Source organism: Typopeltis vanoorti, chromosome 17 (genome assembly GCF_054136105.1).
Source record: "Typopeltis vanoorti isolate ZY-2024b chromosome 17, IOZ_Tvanoo_1.0, whole genome shotgun sequence".
NCBI lineage: Eukaryota > Metazoa > Arthropoda > Arachnida > Uropygi > Thelyphonidae > Typopeltis > Typopeltis vanoorti.
Window position 1 is genome coordinate 89,770,920 of NC_143565.1, and position 20,141 is coordinate 89,791,060.

General features: G+C 34.8%; 1 protein-coding gene across 2 annotated transcripts in view; it reads right to left on the reverse strand.

Annotated features, from left to right (window-relative positions):
* Positions 1-20,141, reverse strand: part of LOC150097617 (uncharacterized) — a 334,050-nt gene that overhangs the window by 11,115 nt on the left and 302,794 nt on the right. For both annotated transcript variants that reach the window (XM_090407322.1, XM_090407323.1), the window contains exon 18: positions 12,052-12,123. In XM_090407322.1, coding sequence (XP_090263448.1) covers positions 12,052-12,123 — 72 coding nt within the window. The remainder of the gene's footprint in view (positions 1-12,051; positions 12,124-20,141) is intronic.

Genomic DNA, 20,141 nt, shown 5'->3' on the forward strand with positions numbered 1-20,141 from the left:
TCAATCTGTAATTTGAATATAGTTAATAGTGGTTCATCATCAAATTCCTGACATGTACCCTCAAAGGATATACAGGATATGATAGTACTACATGAAAAACTTACACCATCATTACTAACTTTCTATCTACAATTTTCCTCCAAATCAGTCTGTTACTTGTCAAGACTCCAACATTGTCAGATCTTATATTTCTATCTTCTAAGGCACTTTTTACTGTATCAATACACCTATCTCTTGGTCTTCCTGTGGGTCGTTTTCCTGTCAACCTGTTAAAGAACACTTGTTTTGCTAATCTTTCCTTTCCCATTCTGTTTTTATACCACCTGAGATTAGCTCTGCTAACACATTCCTGGATGCTGACATTGTCAAGTTCTTTGCTAATATCCTTGTTTTTAATATGATATTGCCACTGATGCCATCTATTCATGCCCCTAATCTTTCTCAGGACTCTCATATCTGTGGTCTCTAGTCTTTAGTCAAGTGTTTTACTTCTAACCAAGCTCTCAGATTCATAAGTTAAAATTGCTTTGAGCATGGTCTTGTATACAGCTAATTTAGTGTTTTGACTAAATTTGACTATTTTTTCTCTTATTCCACATAAATTTATTCAGTTGACTACCTACCATACCACCTTTATTGATTGTGTTATTCTATTTCCATATTTAATTTACCATCTTCACTAAAAATCGTGCCTAAGTAGTTGAAATGTTTTACCAGTTTTATAGGTTCTCCATTCACAATGCAGTTAATATTTTTAGTGCTTCTACCTATTTTCATTGTCTTGTTATTGCTGACCTAAATTGAATTACTATCACAATAGTAATTCGATTTAGTCAGAGATAACGGGGATAAGATAGGACCACAAGATAGGGGACAACGTTTTACCTGTTCAATAGGTTCTCCATTCACAATGCAGTTGATATTTTCAGTGCTTCTGCCTATTTTCAACATCTTTGTCTTGTTATTGCTGACCTAAATTGAATTACTATTACAACAGTAATTCGATTTAGTCAGAGAATCTTGAAGACTTTTACCAGATTTATTCAGAAGTATAACATCTTCCGCATAAAGTAAAGAGCTGAGATTAACATCTCCAATTTTGATATCAGGTTTACTACCGCTTTCTTTCATAATGTGATCCATATACATAATGAATAACAGAGGGGATAACGTACATCCTTACCTGACACTAGATTTAACATTAAACCATTTTCCTGTACTTTCTTCAATTCTAACTGCTGACTAACTCGGGGTGCTTAAGGGTCGAAGCTGTATAACTGAGAGGAGACCTCCACATAGCCTTTAAAGGAATGCAGAGAACCGACCAGGGCTTCTGACCTAATGCCCAATCCTCACCTTCTCATGGTGCACCTTGTTGGGTATCTACTTGGATACTGAACGAACGAGGATGGGCTGGCAATTTGGGATTTAGCCAACCAAATTGTATTCTTATTGGTTAAACCAAAATAAAAAAAATGATGGTACAACATGACAAAATTTCATGCCAGCTGGGGCGTCGCCGGGTTAAACAAGGCCCCCGTTGTTTTCAACAGGGAACCAGGGCAAACAGTGAAAAGTCAGCTACTGGAACAAATCCGAAAACAAACCACAACTCAACATCACCAGAGTTAAAGATCAGTACTATCAACGTAAGAAGCCTGAATGGCAAAGAAATGGAGCTAGCTGAGGAATTAGATAAGTACCAGTTCCACATAATAGGGGTGACTGAAACAAAAAAGACCAAAACTGGTGAGATCTTTCTGAGCAATAAATACAAAATATTATATTCAGGCAATGACAATCAAGGAAAAGAAGGAGTAACCATAGTATTCAACACTAAGTACGAGGCTAATCTTCTTGAATGGCAGGCAGTCTCAAGTAGAGTATCATCATCATCAAATTCCTGCCATGTACCCTCAAAGGGTGTACAGGATATGATAGTACTATATGAAAAAAATTACATCATTATTAATTTCCTATCTACAATTTTCCTCCAAATCAGCCTGTTACTTGTCAACACTCCAACATTATCAGATCTTATATTTCTATCGTCTAAAGCACTTTGTACCGTATCAATCCACCTATAACTTGGTCTTCCTCTGGGTCGTTTTGCTGCCAACCTAGCAGAGAACACTTGTTTTGCTAATCTTTCCTCGCCCAATCTATTTAAGTGACCATACCACCTGAGATTAGCTCTGCTAACGCATTCTTGGATGCTGACAATATCAAGTTCTTTCCTAATATCCTCGTTTTTAATATGATACTGCCATTGATGCCATCTGTTCACGCCTATAATCTTTCTCAGGACTCTCATATCTGTGGTCTCTAGTCTTTGGTCAAGTGTTTTACTTCTGACCCAGCTCTCAGATCCATAAGTTAAAACTGGTTTGAACACTGTCTTGTATACAGCTAATTTAGTGTTCCGACTAATTTCTCTCTTATTCCATATGAATTTATTCAGTTGACTTCCCATCACATCGGGAATTCGTCCCTGTGTCCAGGCTTTCTGAACTATGCAGTGCAGCCACTGTAAGACTCTTATACCACCATACTTCAGCATTTCTGGTCGAATATTATCTACTCCTGCTGCCTTTCCACATTTCAAGCCTTTCATGGCTTTTTCTACTTCAAATATGGATATGTATTCCTGACTGCATGCCTGGTCAATGTTTTTTACCACTGTGCTGTCATCACTGCTTGTTTCATTTAGCAGTTTTTCAAAGTAATTACTCCATACTTCTAGGATATCTTTTTCTCCCGTTTTCATGTCACCGTTATCATCTCTAATTCCTTTTATAGCACTCTTTCCTCCATTCTTAAGCTTCTTCAACAACCTCCAGAATATTTTGCCACCTTCTTGATATTTATTTTCTATATTCTTGCATAAGTCCTCCCATGACTTTTGTTTAGCTAGTTTTACACAGTGTTTAGCATTCTTGCATTTGTCTCTATATTCTCTAAGAGCACAAGCTGACTTATTTGACAGGAACTTTTGGTATGCTTTCTTCTTTTCCTTCACTGCCTCTTTAACTTTCTGTGTCCACCAGGGAGTTCTGATTTTTTTATCCTTACAGAGAACCTCACCACATGCCTCTCTGGCTGAATCAATCAATGTTATCTTCAGAGTTTGCCAGTGAATCTCCAAGGTTTGATTCCTGTTCTCAAAGTCTTTCATTTTTTCTTCAATAATCTTTGTGTATTTTAGTCTACAGCTCACATCTGAGAGCTGCTCAGCATTTATTCGCTTTAAAACCTTCTTACATGTTATTTTTTTCAATATGAAATTCAATTTTATCCTGCTCAAGACTAAATAGTGATCACTTCCAATTTCAAATCCTCTGTACACTCTGGTGTCCTGCACCAGGGAGAAAACATCACTATCAACAATGACATAGTCAATGAGACTTTTCTTATTCCTAGCCTCTTCTCTCCATGTGAATTTGTGCACATTTTTATGTTGGAACATGGTGTTAGTAATAACCAGTCTATGTCCTGAGCAGAAATCCAACAGATATTTGCCATTATTATTAGCTTTGCTCTTTTCTCCAAATTTTCCCAAAATATTTTTGTATGTCTCACAATCATTTCCTACTCTGCTATTTAGATCCCAAACAAGGACCAACTTTTCATTTTTCATTGTGTCAGTTGCTTTTTTTAAAGCCTCAAAAAATTCCTCCACTTCTACCTTAGTAGAACATTCTGTGGGACCATAGGCACAAATAAGTCTCATTGTCCAGTTCCCCATTCTCATATTTGCCCACATTACTCTACTTGAGACTGACTGCCATTCAAGAAGATTAGCCTCATATTTTGTGTTGAATACTATGGCTAATCCTTCTTTTCCTTGATTGTCATTGCCTGAATATAACATTTTGTATTTATTGCTCAGAAAGATCTCACCAGTTTTGGTCTTTTTTGTTTCAGTCACCTCTATTATGTGGAACTGGTACTTATCTAATTCCTCAGCTAGCTGCATTTCTTTACCATTCAGGCTTCTTACATTGATAGTACCGATTTTTAACTCTGGTGATGTTGAGTTGGGGTTTATTTTCAGATTTGTTCCAGTAGCTGACTTTTCGCTGTTCGCCCTGGTTCCCTGCCGAAAACAACGGGAGCCTTGTTTAACCGGGCGACGTCCCAGCTGGCATGAAATTTTGTCATGTTGTACCATCATTCTATATTTTGGTTTAACCAATAAGAATACAATTCGGTCGGCTAAATCCCAAATTTTCAGATCATCCTCGTCCGTTCAGTATCCAAGTAGATACCCAACAGGGTGCACAACGAGAAGGTGAGGATTGGACATTAGGTCAGAAGCCCTGGTCGGTTCTCTGCATTCCTTTAAAGGCTATATGGAGTGCTGCTCTCAGTTATACAGCTTTGACCCTTAAGCACCCCTTAAGCATCAAGTAGAGTAATGTGGACAAATATGAGAATGGGGAACTGGACAATGAGACTTATTTGTGCCTATGGTCCCACAGAAGGTTCTACTAAGGTAGAAGTGGAGGAATTTCTTGATGCGTAAGAAAAAGCAACTGACACAATGAAAAATGAAAAGTTGGTCCTTGTTGGGGATTTAAATAGCAGAGTAGGAAATGATTGTGAGACATACAAAAATATTTTGGGAATATTTGGAGAAAAGAGCAAAGCTAATAATAATGGCAAATATCTGTTGGATTTCTGCTCAGGACATGGACTGGTTATTACTAACACCATGTTCCGACATAAAAATGTGCACAAATTTACATGGAGAGAAGAGGCTAGGAATAAGAAAAGTCTCAATGACTATGTTATTGTTGATAGTGATGTTTTCTCCCTGGTGCAGGACACCAAAGTGTACAGAGGATTTGAAATCGGAAGTGATCACTATTTAGTTTTGAGCAGGATAAAATTGAATTTCACATTGAAAAGAATAACATGTAAGAAAGTTTTAAAGCGAATAAAAGTTAAGCAGCTCTCAGATGTGAACTAGACTAAAATACACAAAGATTATTGAAGAAAAAATGAAAGAGTTTGAGAAAAGGAACCAAACCTTGGAGATTCAGTGGCAAGCCTTCAAGAAAACACTGATTGATTAAGCCAGAGAGGCATGTGGTGAGGTTGTTTGCAAGGATAGAAAAATCAGAACTCCCTGGTGGACACAGGAAGTTAAAGAGGCACTGAAGGAAAAGAAGAAAGCATATCAAAAGTTCCTGTCAAATAAAGTTAATGTCTCTATATTCTCTAAGAGCTTGTGCTCTTAGAGAATATAGAGACAAATGCAATAATGCTAAACACTGTGTAAAACTAGCTAAACAAAAGTCATGGGTGGACTTTGTCAAGAATATAGAAAATAAATATCAAGAAGGTGGCAAAATATTTTGGAGGTTGTTGAAGAAGCTTAGGAATGGAGGAAAGATGCTGTAAACGGAGTTAGAGATGATACAGGTGACATGAAAACTGGAATAAAAGATATCCTTGAAGTATGGAGTAATTACTTTGAAAAACTGCTAAATGAAGCAAGTAGTGATGGCAGCACAGTGGTAAAAAACACTGACCAGGCATGTAGGCAGGAATACATATCCATAGTTGAAGTAGAAAAAGCCATCAAAGGCTTGAAATGTGGAAAGACAGCAGGAGTAGATGATATTCGACCAGAAATGCTGAAGTATGGTGGTATAAGAGTCTTATAGTGGCTGCACTGCATAGTTCAGAAAACCTGGACAGAGGGACGAATTCCTGATGATTGGAGTAGAGCTCTCATAGTACCCATATATAAAAAGGGAAATAAAACTGAATGTGAGAATTACAGAGCTATTTCCCTACTGAGTGTTCCTGGCAAAATCTATGCAAGTATACTTGAGAAACGGTTGAGAAGAATTGTGGAAGAAAAGCTGGGTGAAAAACAAGCTGGATGCAGGTAAAATAGAGGCTGTCAGGATCAGATCTTCACTTTACGACAAATAGTGGAGAAATCATTGGAATATAACAAAGATCTGTATTTAAGGTTTGTCGATTTGGAAAAGGCATATGACAAGGTGCCAAGAGAGAAGCTATTCAATACGCTGCAGTTATATGGTGTCAATGGGGCATCATATCAAGCAATACTTAGTCTTTATTTGAGTTATAAGTCAGCAGTTAGAATTGAAGTAAGTACAGGAAGATGGTTTAATGTTAAATCTGGTGTGAGACAAGGATGTACATTATCCCCCTTTGTTATTCATTATCTATATGGATCACATTATGAAGGAAAGTGGTATTAAACATGATATCAAAATTAGAGATGTTAATGTCAGCTCTTTGCTTTATGCAGTTGATGTTATACTTCTAAATAAATCCGCTACAAGTCTGCAAGATTCTCTGACTAAATTGAATAGCTGTTGTAATAGATATGGTATGAAGGTCAGCAATAAAAAGACAAAGATGATGAAAATAGGCAGAATCATTGAAAATGTCAACTGTGCTGTGAATGGAGAACCTGTGGAACAAGTAAAACATTTCAGCTACTTAGGCACGATTTTTACTGAAGATGGTAAATTAAATATGGAAATAGACAACAGAATCAACAAAGCTGGTATGGTGGGAAGTCAATTGAATAAATTCATATGGAATAAGAGAGAAATTAGTCGGAACACTAAATTAGCTGTATACAAGACAGTGTTCAAACCAGTTTTAACTTATGGATCTGAGAGCTGGGTCAGAAGTAAAACACTTGACCAAAGACGACTAGAGACCGCAGATATGAGAGTCCTGAGAAAAATTAGAGGCGTGAACAGATGGCATCAATGGCAATATCATATTAAAAATGAGGATATTAGGAAAGACCTTGACATTGTCTGCATCCAGTAATGCGTTAGCAGAGCTAACCTCAGGTGGTATGGTCATTTAAACAGAATGGTAGAGGAAAGATTAGCAAAACAAACGTTCTCTGCCAGATTGGCAGGAAAACGACCCAGAGGAAGACCAAGATATAGGTGGATTGATATGGTACAAAGTGCCTTAGACGATAGAAATATAAGATCTGATAATGTTGGTGTCTTGACAAGTAACAGACTGATTTGGAGGAAAATTGTAGATAGGAAGTTAATAATGATATAATTTTTTCATGTAGTACTATCATATCCTGTACACCCCTTGTGGGTACATGGCAGGAATTTGATGATAATGATGATGACTTACAACTCGAAATAAAGAGTAAGTATTGCTTGATACAATGCCTCATTGACACCATACAACTGTAGCATTCTGAATAGCTTTTCTCTTGACACCTTGTCATATGCATTTTCCAGATCTATAAAACTTAAATACATATCTTTGTTATATTCCCATGATTTCACTTTATTTGTCATAAAGTGAAAATGTGATTCTGACAGCCTCTATTTCATCTGAATCCACCTTGTTCTTCACTGAGCTTCTCTTCCACAATCCTTCTCAACCGTTTTTCAAGTATATTTGCATAAATCTTACCAGGAACACTCAGTAGAGAAATGTAATTCTCAAATTCAGTTTTATTTCCCTTTTTATATATGGGTACTATGAGAGCTCTACTCCAATCATCTGGAATTCGTCCCTCTGTCCAGGCCTTAAGAAATATGCAGCGCGGCCACTGCAAGACTTTATACCTCCATACTTGAGCATTTCTGGTTGAATATCATCTACTCCAGGTGCCAGATTCAGGCTTTTAATGGTTTTTTCTACTTCAAATATGGATATATATTTCTGATTACATGCCTATTGAGTATTTTTTTACCACTGTGCTATCATTGCTTGTTTCATTTAGCAATTTTTCGAAGTAATTACTCCATACTTCAAGGATATCTTTTTCTCCTGTTTTCATGTGACCTTTATCACTCTAATTTCTTTTACAGTACTTTGCTCTATTTCTGTGCTTCTTCAGCCACTTCAGAATATCTTTCCACCTTCCTGATATTTATTTTCTATGTTTGTACCAAAGTCTTCTCATGAGTTTTGTTTAGCTAGTTTTACACAGTGTTTTGGTTTCTTACATTTGTTTCTATATTCTCTAAGAGCACAAGCTGACTTATTCGCCAGGAACGTTTTATATGCTTTCTTCTGTTCCTTCACTGCCTCTTTAACTTTCTGTGTTGACCAGGGAGTTCTCATTTTCCTATCCTCGCAGACAACCTCACCACATGCTTCTCTGGTTGATTAGTCAATGTTTTTTTTTTCAGGGCTTGCCACTGAATCTTCAAGGTTTAGTTCCTGTTATCAAACTCTTTCATTTTTTCTTGAATGTTTGTGTATTTTAGTCTACAGTTCACATCTGAGTGCTGCTCAACATTTATTCGCTTTAAAACTTTCTTAAAAGTTCTTTTTTTCAATATGAAATTCAATTTTATCCAGCTCAAGACTAAATGGTGATCACTTCCAATTTCAAATCCTCTGTACACTCTGGTGTCCTGCACCAGGGAGAAAACATCACTATCAACAATAACATAGTCAATGAGACTTTTCTTATTCCTAGCCTCATCTCTCCATGTGAATTTGTTCACATTTTTATGTTGGAACATTGTGTTAGTAATAACCAGTCCATGTCCTGAGCAGAAATCCAACAGGTATTTATCATTATTATTAGATTTGCTTTTTCCTGGAAAATTTCCCAAAATATTTCTATATGCCTGATAATCATTTCCTACTTTGCTATTTAGATCCCCAACAAGGACCAATTTTTCCTTTTTCATTGTGTCAGTTGCTTTCTCTAAAGCCTGAAAAAATTCTTCCATTTCTATCTTAGCAGAACCTTCTGTGGTACCATAGGCACAAATAAGTCTCATTGTCCAGTTACCCTTTCTCATATTTGCCCACATCACTCTACTAGAAATTGCCTGCAATTCAAGAAGATTAGCCTCGTATTTAGTGTTGATTACAAATGGCTACTCCTTCTTTTCCTTGATTGTCATTGCCTGAATATAACATTTTGTATTTATTGCTCAGAAAGATCACACCAGATTTTGTCTTTTTTGTTTCAGTCACCCCTATTATGTCGATCTGGTACTTATCCAATTCCTCAACTAGCTCCATTTCTTTGCCATTCTGGCTTCTTATGTTGATAGTACTGATCTTGAACTCCGATAATGTTGAGTTGGGATGTGTTTCACTATTCACCGTTTCCCTGGCGATAACAACAGCAGCCTTGTTTAACCGGACGATGCCCCAGCTGGCATGAAATTCTGCCATGTTGTATTATCATTTTATATTGTGGTTATGTCAATAAGTATACAATTTGGTCAGCTAAATCCCAAATTGTCAGCCCATCCTCATTTGTTCAGTATCCAGGTAGATACCTAATAGTGTGCACCACAAGAAGGTGAGGATTGTACACTAATGGCTGGTTGGTTCTCTGCATTCCTTCAGTTATATAGCTTTGACCCTTAAGCACTCCAAGGCCAAGGAAACTGAAGACCTAGAAATAAACTTGAGAGGTGTACCAAAAAAATAAAAGAAATTATTATAATTACAGAAACTGCTTGATCAAGAATATAGAATAAAATGTTATTTAAAACTAAAGAAATTAAGAAAAGATCGGTAAAATACATTTCAAGTTTTTTTTTTTTTTTACAGAGATGAAGATAGAAAAATAATACCAGAATTTAATTTGAAATGCTAGGTCAAGATGATATTTCTTTTTCTTAATTTTTTTTTAAACATAGATCTTATCCCCCCCCCCGACACACAAAATTTTTGCTGCAAAACCTCCAGCACATTATTGCTGTGCATGGGTGAGAAGCAACCTGCTGATAAGTTTCTTTGAATAACTGGAGGTTCTAGTTTTTAAGGGAAAACTGTGTAGATGACTTTTCAAGAGTACAGATATAGAAGTTATGAAAGAGAAGGACGAGAAGTTAGTTTGGTATGCTAGATAGTGAATGGTTGATCAGAAGCTGCTTGTCTGTTTTATTGGTATGAGGAAAAGTGGATTCAGGGTATCAAGCCACTTTGGTGATACTGTACCCATAAAAATACCTGTAGAAGAACCACAAGGGAGAAACAGTATGTCTATTAGACAGTGAAGTAATTCCGTAAGAGAAGGATCAGAATTACTCTCTTCTGGACAGCAAGCATTTTTAGAGACTTTTTTGGTGATATGTGAGAACAATATTCTAAGGTAGGGTAGCAGATTTAAGATTTATAATCGATAGAGTATTAGTGGCTGTACAGGTACTTTTTTTTTTTAATTTATTTATATTTTTTTATCAGGAGATTATGGATGTGATGTTATGGATGCTAGGAGAAGCATGGCCTTTCTTGCATGAAATAAGACAAGACTGTGTTTTGTGACACTGAAATTGCCTCTAACCCCATGAACTCTAGCAAATAAATCAGTGTTGGGATATATGGGCACAGTAAGGTTTGTCAAATGAAAAGGATAAATGGAACATACTGTTGCCAGCAGAACTGTGTACAGCATTTGAGGTTAACAACATGTCATTTATGAACAAGAGAAAGAGCATGGGTGAAAGTACAGAGACATTGGGTATCATGCAGGGTGAATCTGAAGAAATAAAGATATATAATGGATATTACCTTTATTGCACATCATCCACCCTGATATGTAGTAAACAATCAGAGAAGAAATTGGCAGTCCAGTTGCAAAGAGTGGATGGTAGACTACAGTAATTTTCTAAGTAGATGTTTGGAGCAGTTCTGAAAAAAAGACTTAGAGCTAGAGTGACAATACATGGGTTTTATTAACCCAATCAACGGCTTGGGTTCACAGATGGGTAATAGTGGGAACGAGATCTGTTGTGGTTGGTATCCTCACTTTTGTGGCTATATCGTAACAGATTCTCCAGAAACATCCCCATGCATGTTGCCATGTGCTCTTCTGAAAATTGTTGGGGCACCCACTGGGAACACATCTTTTGAAAGCCAAGGACATCCTGAACAATTTTGCACACAGTGGACTTACTTAAGTTCACCACTTGTGCAATTTCACAGTTTCACTCGAAACTTGGTCTTCAAGAATGATGCCCTTAATGTGCGAAATGTTGTCTTGTTCGATAAAGGTCTGGCCGCCCAATATCAATCTTCAATGTCACCACAGCCTGCTTTAAATTCATCACATCAAAAAAACACCTGCTTCTTTGATATCATATTTTTGCCATACACAGCAACCAGTTCACAGTGAATGTCACTTGAAGCTTTTGCTTACAAAAAATTAACAACTGCACAGATACCTGTTTTGGTCCACACTCGCATGGTAGCTGCCATCTTGCAACTGGAATTAGCTGTGAGGTGACAGTAGCATCACACAGCAATGGTCTTTTTGAAAGTTATTAACAGGCCTATCTGTCCACCGTGTTTTATCTCATCCTCTTTAATTGTTACCAAAAAAAAAAAAAGTGTTATCTTACTTTTTTGGAAACCCCTCATCGATTTCTTTGCACATCAAAATTTGTTATCATGCTCTTTACTACCACACTGGGCACAGGTGGCAGAGCCACGACAGACAGTTTGGGAATGTTCATATTTCTGACATTTAAAGCATCTTAATGGGATTAGGGATGATGTACACTCTAACAGGACAGGTGAGATACCCTGCTTTTTACAGATGTTGGAGGCTTAGATATTTCAAAAGTAAGGATGATGTTTACGGTCAGAAATGGGTGACCAATCCTTACTTTTGAAATATCTAAGCCTCACACAGTAACGTCCCAATCTTTAAGCTCTGAACATATCTTCTCATCAGGAACATTAAGGAGATCCCATTCTGATATTACTCCTCTAAAAGAAGTGAGTGTTTTATGAAGTGTTACTGTCTCTGGTATTGCATCCATTGATGTTGCTCTCAACTGTTTTGGGAGATCAAATCAGTCCTAAATGCTTTAGAATAAAGAAGGCTGACATTTTCCTTATTGGCTTTTCATCCGTTGTGTGGATGATCAAAAACACTGGTAGATTTATTCAAGTATCTTCTGTTTCTTGCTTCTTCTGCTATTAAATGATGTATGTATGTATGTATGGTATTCTCTAATTTCAGATATGTACAAATATATTACATAGTGAAAGCTAATTAAGTTTGATTAACTATCTGTAATGATGGGAACTTACCATACACTGCTGAATCTGCTTTGGATCAAATTTAAAAGCATCTATTATTCCTTTTCTATTTCCTGTGAAAACCTACAAACACCAAATTATGAATACATGTTCAAATTTGCATATGTAATAATGTGAATAAAAAATAAGTTATATATTAAGATATTACACCACATATACTGACATAATTCTGGTACATCATTCATACACCCTCATAATTTAAGCTGACAATTTATAGACATTATTAGTGGCTTGTGGCAGCAAAAGCCATATTAAAAATATATTAACATGAAATTTCCTTTTATACTATATTTTTAAAATTCTCATAATTTTCAATGTGATCTTGGCCAATTACTTGTTAACACTACTAACTTTAAAATATTTATCAGCTTATCATTAACTCATGGGCAAGGCAAGCAAACTAAACCATTATGGTAACAAGATGTTTGTCTTGTAGTAAACTTCTCTCTGAAATTAATAGCTTGACAGTTACCACACAATTCATTCACAGGACATTCATTAAGTAAAATTACCATTTTCATCTACCAAAACAAAAACTGTCTCCAGTACAGGCAACACATGCAGGTGTTGCCTGTACTGGAGACAGTTACATTATGATATATTCCTCAAATTTTATGTGGATAGCTTTTTGAACACATTTGAGCATGACTCATAACAAGAAGTGTGTATGTGTGCGTATACTTTACTATGAAATTATTATAGAATAAGATAGTTTTCTGTTGCCTTTCTTGTACAACGGTATTCTCTGTCTGCAGATTTGTGTGCTCTTGGGGCCAGTTTTTAGGGATGAAAAACCCAAGTGTCAGAAATAAAAAAAAAGCCTTCACCTCCATATGATAGTGACTAACTCACTTTTGTTTTGTTTGAACTGATTGATTCAGTTAGGAAGGCATGTGGTGAAGCTGTTTGCAAGGATAGAAAAATAAAAAAACTGTAGTGGACACAAGAAGTTAAAGATGCAGTCCTAGAAAAGAAGAAAAGCATACCAAATGTTCCTAGCAAATAAACTGACAGATGCCCTAAAAGACAAATGTAACAGAGCTAAACTATGTGTGAAAGTGGATAAACAAGTCATGGAAAGACCTTGGTAAGAATGTAGAAAATAAATATCAAGAAGGTGGCAAAATGGTACTGAAAAAAAGCTTAGAAATAAAGGAAAGATTACTGTAAAAGGAATAAAAGATTAAAGATGATATGAAAAGTGAAGATAAGGATAGTCTAGATGTCTGGAGTAATTACTTTGAAAGAATGTTAAATGAAATGAGCAGTAACAGAACAATAGAATAAAATATTCAAGACGAATGTAAACATGACTACATATCAATACTTGAGGCAGAAAAAGCAGCTGATGCAAGTGATATAACCAAAAACGCTCAAATATAAAGGTATAAAAGTTTTGCAGTGGTTACACTGCATAATTCAGAGGGCCTGGTCAGAAGGTTAAATTCCAGATGACTGGAGTAGAGCTCTCATAATTCCCCTTCTATAAAGAGGGGAAATAAGCTGAAGGCGAGAATCACAGAGGAATTTCTCTACTGAGTGTTCCAAGTAAAATTTCTGCAAGCATACTTGAAAAGAGATTGAAAAAAATAAAAAATGTGGAAGAAAAACTTGGAAAAGAACCAGCTGGGTTCAGATGAAATGATTGCCAAGATGAGATTTTCACTTTACAACAAACAGTTGAGAAATCATGGGAATATAACAAGAATCTATATTTATGTTTTGCAGATCAGGAAAAGGCATATGACAGAGTGCCCAGAAAAAAGCTTTTCAAAACACTACAATTATATGGAGTAAATGGAACATCATACAGAGCAACATGTAGTCTATATTTAAATTGAAATTCATCAGTTAGAATTGAAAGAAATAAAGGAAGATGGTTTGATATAAAATCAGGTGTAAGACAACAATACACATTATCTCCACTCTTATTCATCATCCATATGGATTGCATTATGAAAGAAAGTAACATCAAACCTGGCATTAGATTCAGATATATCAAACTTAGCTCTTTGCTTTATGATGACGTACTCCTAAACACATCCAATGTAACTAAATTAAATAATAGCTGTAACAAATTTGGCATGAAAATCAACATCAAAAAAGAGAAAACTATGAAAATAGGCAGTAATATAGAAAACTCCAACTATTCTCAATGGCGAACCTGTAGAACAAGTAAAATATTTCAGCTATTAATGCTCCGTTTTAGTGAAGATGGCAAATTGAATTTGGAAACAGACAACAGTATAAGCAAAGCTGATATGGTGGGGAGACAGTTGAATACATTTATATGGAATAAGAGAGAAATGGGCCAAAACATCAAACTAGCAGTATATAAGATAGTGCTTATCTTATGTACTGATCAATGATTAGAGACCATTGATCAGTGGTCTCTAATCATTGATCACATGCTTCGATCAATGATTAGAGACCACAGATATGAGAGTTCTAAGAAAAATTAAGAGAGTGAAAAGGTGGCAAGCTTTTCATTTCAGAGAGAAGTTTACTACAAGATAAACATCTTGTTACCATAATGGTTTAGTTTGCTTGCCTGATCAATGATTAGAGACCAGATATGAGAGTTCTAAAAAAAATCATGAGAGTGAAAAGATGGCATCAATGACAGAATCATATTAACAATGAAGATATTACAAAGGAACCTGATATTGTTAACATTCAATATGCAATATGGAATGTGTAATCAAGGCTAATCTAAGGTGATATGGTCACTTTAACAGAATGGGAGAGAAAAGGTTAGCAGAACAAGTGTTTGATGTCAAGACTAGGAAAAATGACTCAGAAGAAGATTAAGATCTGGGGGGACTGATTCAGTCAGAAGTGCCATAGAAGACTAAAATGTTAAAATGCTAGATGTGACAATATTGGAGTGCTAACAAGGAGGAAAATTGCTGATGGGAGATTATTAATAATGTAAGCTTAATCATATCAGGAAATTGATAATGATGATGAAAAAATAGAAGTGCACATTCTATTAGTGTCATTAAATTCCTGATATACACCCTCAAGAGATGTACAGGCTACTAAGACAGCACTACATGATTAACTTGACATTACTATTAATCTCCTATTGACAATTTTCCTCCAATTTATTTCCTCCACGTTATTTGTCAGGACTGTGCTGTTAGATTTCTGTCATCTAGTACACTTTTAGCTGCATTCAACCATCTAGAGCTTAGTCTTCTTTGGGGGATTTTTCCTGTCACCCTGCACAAACAACTATTTTAAAGTTGATTGTGCAGGGTGATTAATTAGAATGAACAAATGCCATTAATGCCATCTGTTCATTCTAATCTTTCTCAAAACTCTCATATTTGTGGTCTCTTTGAATAAATGTTTTATTTGTAATCCAGCTCTCAAATCCATAAGTTAAAATTGGTTTGAACAGTCTTGCATACAGCTTAGTGTTTTGACTAATTTCTCTCTTATTCCATATAAATTTATTCAGTTGACTTCACCTTACCAGCTTTGCTTATTATATTGTTTATTTCCAAATTTAATTTGCCATTTTCACTGAAAATTGTGCAAAATAGATGAATGTTTTACTTGTTGTTGGTTCTCCATATAAAGTGCAGTTGATGTTTTCAATGTTTCTGCCTATTTTCATTGTCCTTTTGCTGATTTTTCATACCAAATTTATTACAGCAGTTATTTAATTTAGTCAGGGAATCCTGGAAACTTGTACTGGATTTATTTAGTAGTATAACATTATCCATAAAGGGCTGAGATTAACATTTCCAATTTTAATATTAAGTTTAACCTCCCTACCGGCGAGGTGGATGAAATAGTTAGACCAAATTGCATTTCTTATCCGTGTTATTATTCAATGGGTGTTACAGAATCAAATCCATTCTATAGATTTGTATCCATTCATATCTATAGACGTCATGGCCGTTTGGAGGGTTAATGCCACTTTCCTTCATAATGTGATCAATAACAGATGATGAATAAAAGTCAAGTTAATGTGCACACTTGTCTCAGAAGTGATATAACATCAAACCATCTTATAAGTCAGCAATTATAGGTATTTCTATAATTGCTGACTTATAACTCAAATACAGATGATGCCTGATATAATGTACCATTTATACTATATAACTAACATTTTGAACAGCCATTCTTTTTAGAACAGTTTTTTCTTGGCACATTGACATATGCCTTGTCGAGATCTGCAAAATCTTAAATACAGATCCCTGTTATATTCCCATGATTTCTCAACTATTTGTCTTAAAACGAAAATCTAATCCTGACAACCCACTTTTCTGCCTGACCCAGACTGTTTTTCTTCAAGCTTCTCTTCCATAATTTTACTCAGTTGTTTCTCAAGTATACTTACAAAAATCTTAACAGGAATACTAAATTGGGGAATTCCTCTGTAATTCTCACATCCAGTTTTATTTGCCTTCTTTTTATAGATTAATAACATGAGGACTTTAGTCCAATCATCTGGAATTCGACCTTACAGTTAGGCTATCTGAAATATCCGCAAAATCTTTCAATTTAGTCACGTTAAACCTTCAACACCTCCTTCCATATTTGTGCATCTCTGGTCGAATATCATCTACTTCAGCTGTCTATCCACATTTCAGTTTTAATGGCTTTTTTCTATCTCAAATACTGAGATAGAAAAAAGATAGATATACTTCTGATTGCATTTCTACTGAATGTTTTCTACCATCATGCTGCTACTGCTTCTTTTATTTAGCAATTTTTAAAAGTAATTACTCTAGTCATTCTAGAATATCTTAATCTTCAGTTATCATCTCACCTTTATGACATACCTTTTACAGTACTCTTTTCTCCATTTCTAAGCTTTTTAAATCTCCAGAATTTTGACACCTTCCTGATATTTGTTTTCTATATTTTTACCCAAGTCTTCCAATGAAGTTTCCTTAGCTAGTTTTATACACTGATTTGCATTCTTACATTTTCTCTATATTCTCTCAGAGACCAAGCTGTATTACTTGCCATTTTAGTTTCCTGAGTCTGTCATGGAGCTCTGATTTTTCTATCCTTGCATACAACCTCACAACATGTCTGTCTGTCTGAATCAATCAATATTTTCTTTGGGGATCTGACAGTGAACCTTTAAGGTGTGGTTCTTGTTTTCAAATTCTTTCACTGTTTCTTGAATGACTTGTGAGTCCAGTTTGCTTCTAAAAGCTGCTCCTTTTAGCTCGATATTCAACTTTATCCTGCACTAACTACATAGTGATCACTTCTGAACTACTTGTTAGATTTCTGTTCATGATAATGGAGGGAAGTTCAGGCTGTTAGTCCTTTCCTCCTATTAATTATAGTATTTATTTTTTGATTAATTTCATTTAGGTCTTCTTCTTTCTCTCTGATTTAATTATTTGAAGGTTTTCTTTTAATAATTTCATATCTGCTTTTTTCTAGCTTTAAATTTTCAAAGTTTAATTGCATTGAACTTATGTTTATAATTTTAAATCTCAGCAATCTGTGATCACTTCCTGTATTTAATACTGTTACATTATTTAAAATATTCCATCTTGTATTTGTTATTATAGAAGCTATTTCCTGTCTATTTTTATTTAAAAAAAGTTTATAATAAAAAGTCTGTTCTCTTCAGTAACTTTCATTTTTTTTTCTCTCTCTCTCTCATTCATTTGCCCCAATTCATACTTTCTCAATGAATTTTGATTATGGTTTTTTGTTTTTTTAATTTTGCATTTAAGTTGCCTATCCTATGATGATTATATAAAATTCTTTACTGTAATTTAAAGTTTCTTCTACTCTGATATATAAAATTATTCAACTTCATTTGGGTGATCTGAAGTTGGGACATAAACTTGTAAAATTTTAATTTGATATCTTTGGTTTATAGGTATTCCTATTTCTGCTATTCTGATTGATATTTCTTTAGATTACATTATCTATTAATATTTTATATATTAGAAACTTATGCCACCAAATGAGTCATCACAATCGGAATGGTATAATAACTGTCCAATCCTGTAGTTTATTTAGATGCTCTCCTCTTTATCGCACTTATAAGAGTCTGATCACATTCCATTTAATTTTTTCTTTCTTTCAAGAGCTCTTCCAAGTGAATTTCATCCTGAAGAGATTATTTTCTTTCTTATTAATGCAGATCGCCTTGAACGGTTTAATCCTGTATCATTATTTTGGTGAGATGGATTTGTCATATTTGGGTAATTACAATGTCAATTATGGCCATGAACTCTACAGCCTTTATGTGATGACATTTGGGATTCCATGTGATTGCAAATCTGGGAAGGGAGGGGGTATTCACCCTAATTTATCCCACATTCATCGGGAGAGATGCGACTTCACCTATCTATAGTTGCCAGGTATAGTAGTATAAACATCATGCCTTGGATGGCTATTCCGGAGGGATACCTTCCTGAAGTGCTTCATCCATAGAACCGATTCATTTACTTAATTCATTTCTCTTTTATGCCACATAAATTTATTCAATTGGCTCCTCACTGTACTAGCTATCATGTAAAGATATTTAGATATCTTTACATGATTCTGTTTACTTTAAAACTGTTTCATTTAAAATTGAAATAAAAGATGTGTAAAAATATCATAATAAAAATATCGTAAAATATTCTGTTTTTAAGATGAATAATGCAGCAGTACTTATAGTTTATAGGAAAGAAGCCATTCACTGTGAGAATGGCTTCTTTTCGAGCTTATGAAGTGCATTGTTAATGCTTTTGTTAACTGCTTAAATAGAAACTGAATATGCTTGGCAGTAAAGTGTATGTTGAAGATACTAGTATGATTGTTAATTTCTTGAGTAACTGCATGCAAAGAAATTTGTTGCTACTGTTTCCTCTTAGAGAACTTCCATTAACTCAAAATACTCCAGGATTGATGAGATATGTTGAGTTTCAAGAACATAATTAGCCAAGTTTTGCTGCACTTAATTTCTGCTGTGTCTATTTGATTCTCTAACTGAATAGATGTCACTATGCTTGCATACTTGAAAACTATATATATAGTTTTCAAGCATGTAAGCATAGTGACAACACCTAGAAAATGAGGGGAAAACATATTTACATTAATTGGCACAGTGCAATAGAACAAAGTTGTAACTGTTAACATATTTAATACCATACAATTTTCTACAATAAACCAAACAAAGTGGAGATGATCAAATTGCCCACCTTCAACACAAATACATGAGCACACCATTCTTCAACAGTTCAACAAACTTAAAAGCACAAGCAAATCACATGAAATATTCTGTTTCTTGCAGTAATGCCCTCCATATTTTTGCTAATATATGCAGTTCATAAACTTGATTTTTCATATACTCCATGCAAAAAGAGTGCGGTTCAGAGACCTTGAAAGATATTCAAAAACACTTCCTCTTTGGCCTGTCCAGTTATAAGGAAATTCACTTTAAGATACAAAAAAGTTATTCAAATTATTCATATTGTTCATGAAACATAAATTTTTAAAATGTATATATGCATAATATAAAACACCATGTATATGATGAATATGTGTGAAAATAGTTAATTGTTTGTCATAAACTAGATTTTATAGCAAACCATCTTACTGTGCATCCAAGTTAGATTTAACTATTGACTTAACCAAGCTACCGACCAAGACATCTATAGATGTGAAGGTTATCATGGATGCAAAGTGCACATTAAGATTGTAATACCATTGATATTACATTGAAATATATGATGGATATGAAGCGTATGAGGATGCGTATTTGATCCATAATGGCTGGTTAGGTGGTTAATATAGAACCATACATTATCTTCCATTTATACCATATAACTGTAGCATTTTGAAAAGCTTTTTTCCTGAATTGTCTTTTTTGTATCTTTTTTGTATCCTGTTTGATATTTGGAAATTGCTTACCAGATTTTTTCATATGTCAAACTTCAACTTTTTTTTTACCAACCATCTGTACAAAATTCTGAAAAACAGCTAACTCATGTTTGCAGACTACATTTATTGTTAAATATTCACCCAGAAGAGGGAAAGAGGCCACAAGATTTAGAGGCAAAACTAGTAGATTAATTTAATTATTTATTTAATTTAAAAAAGTA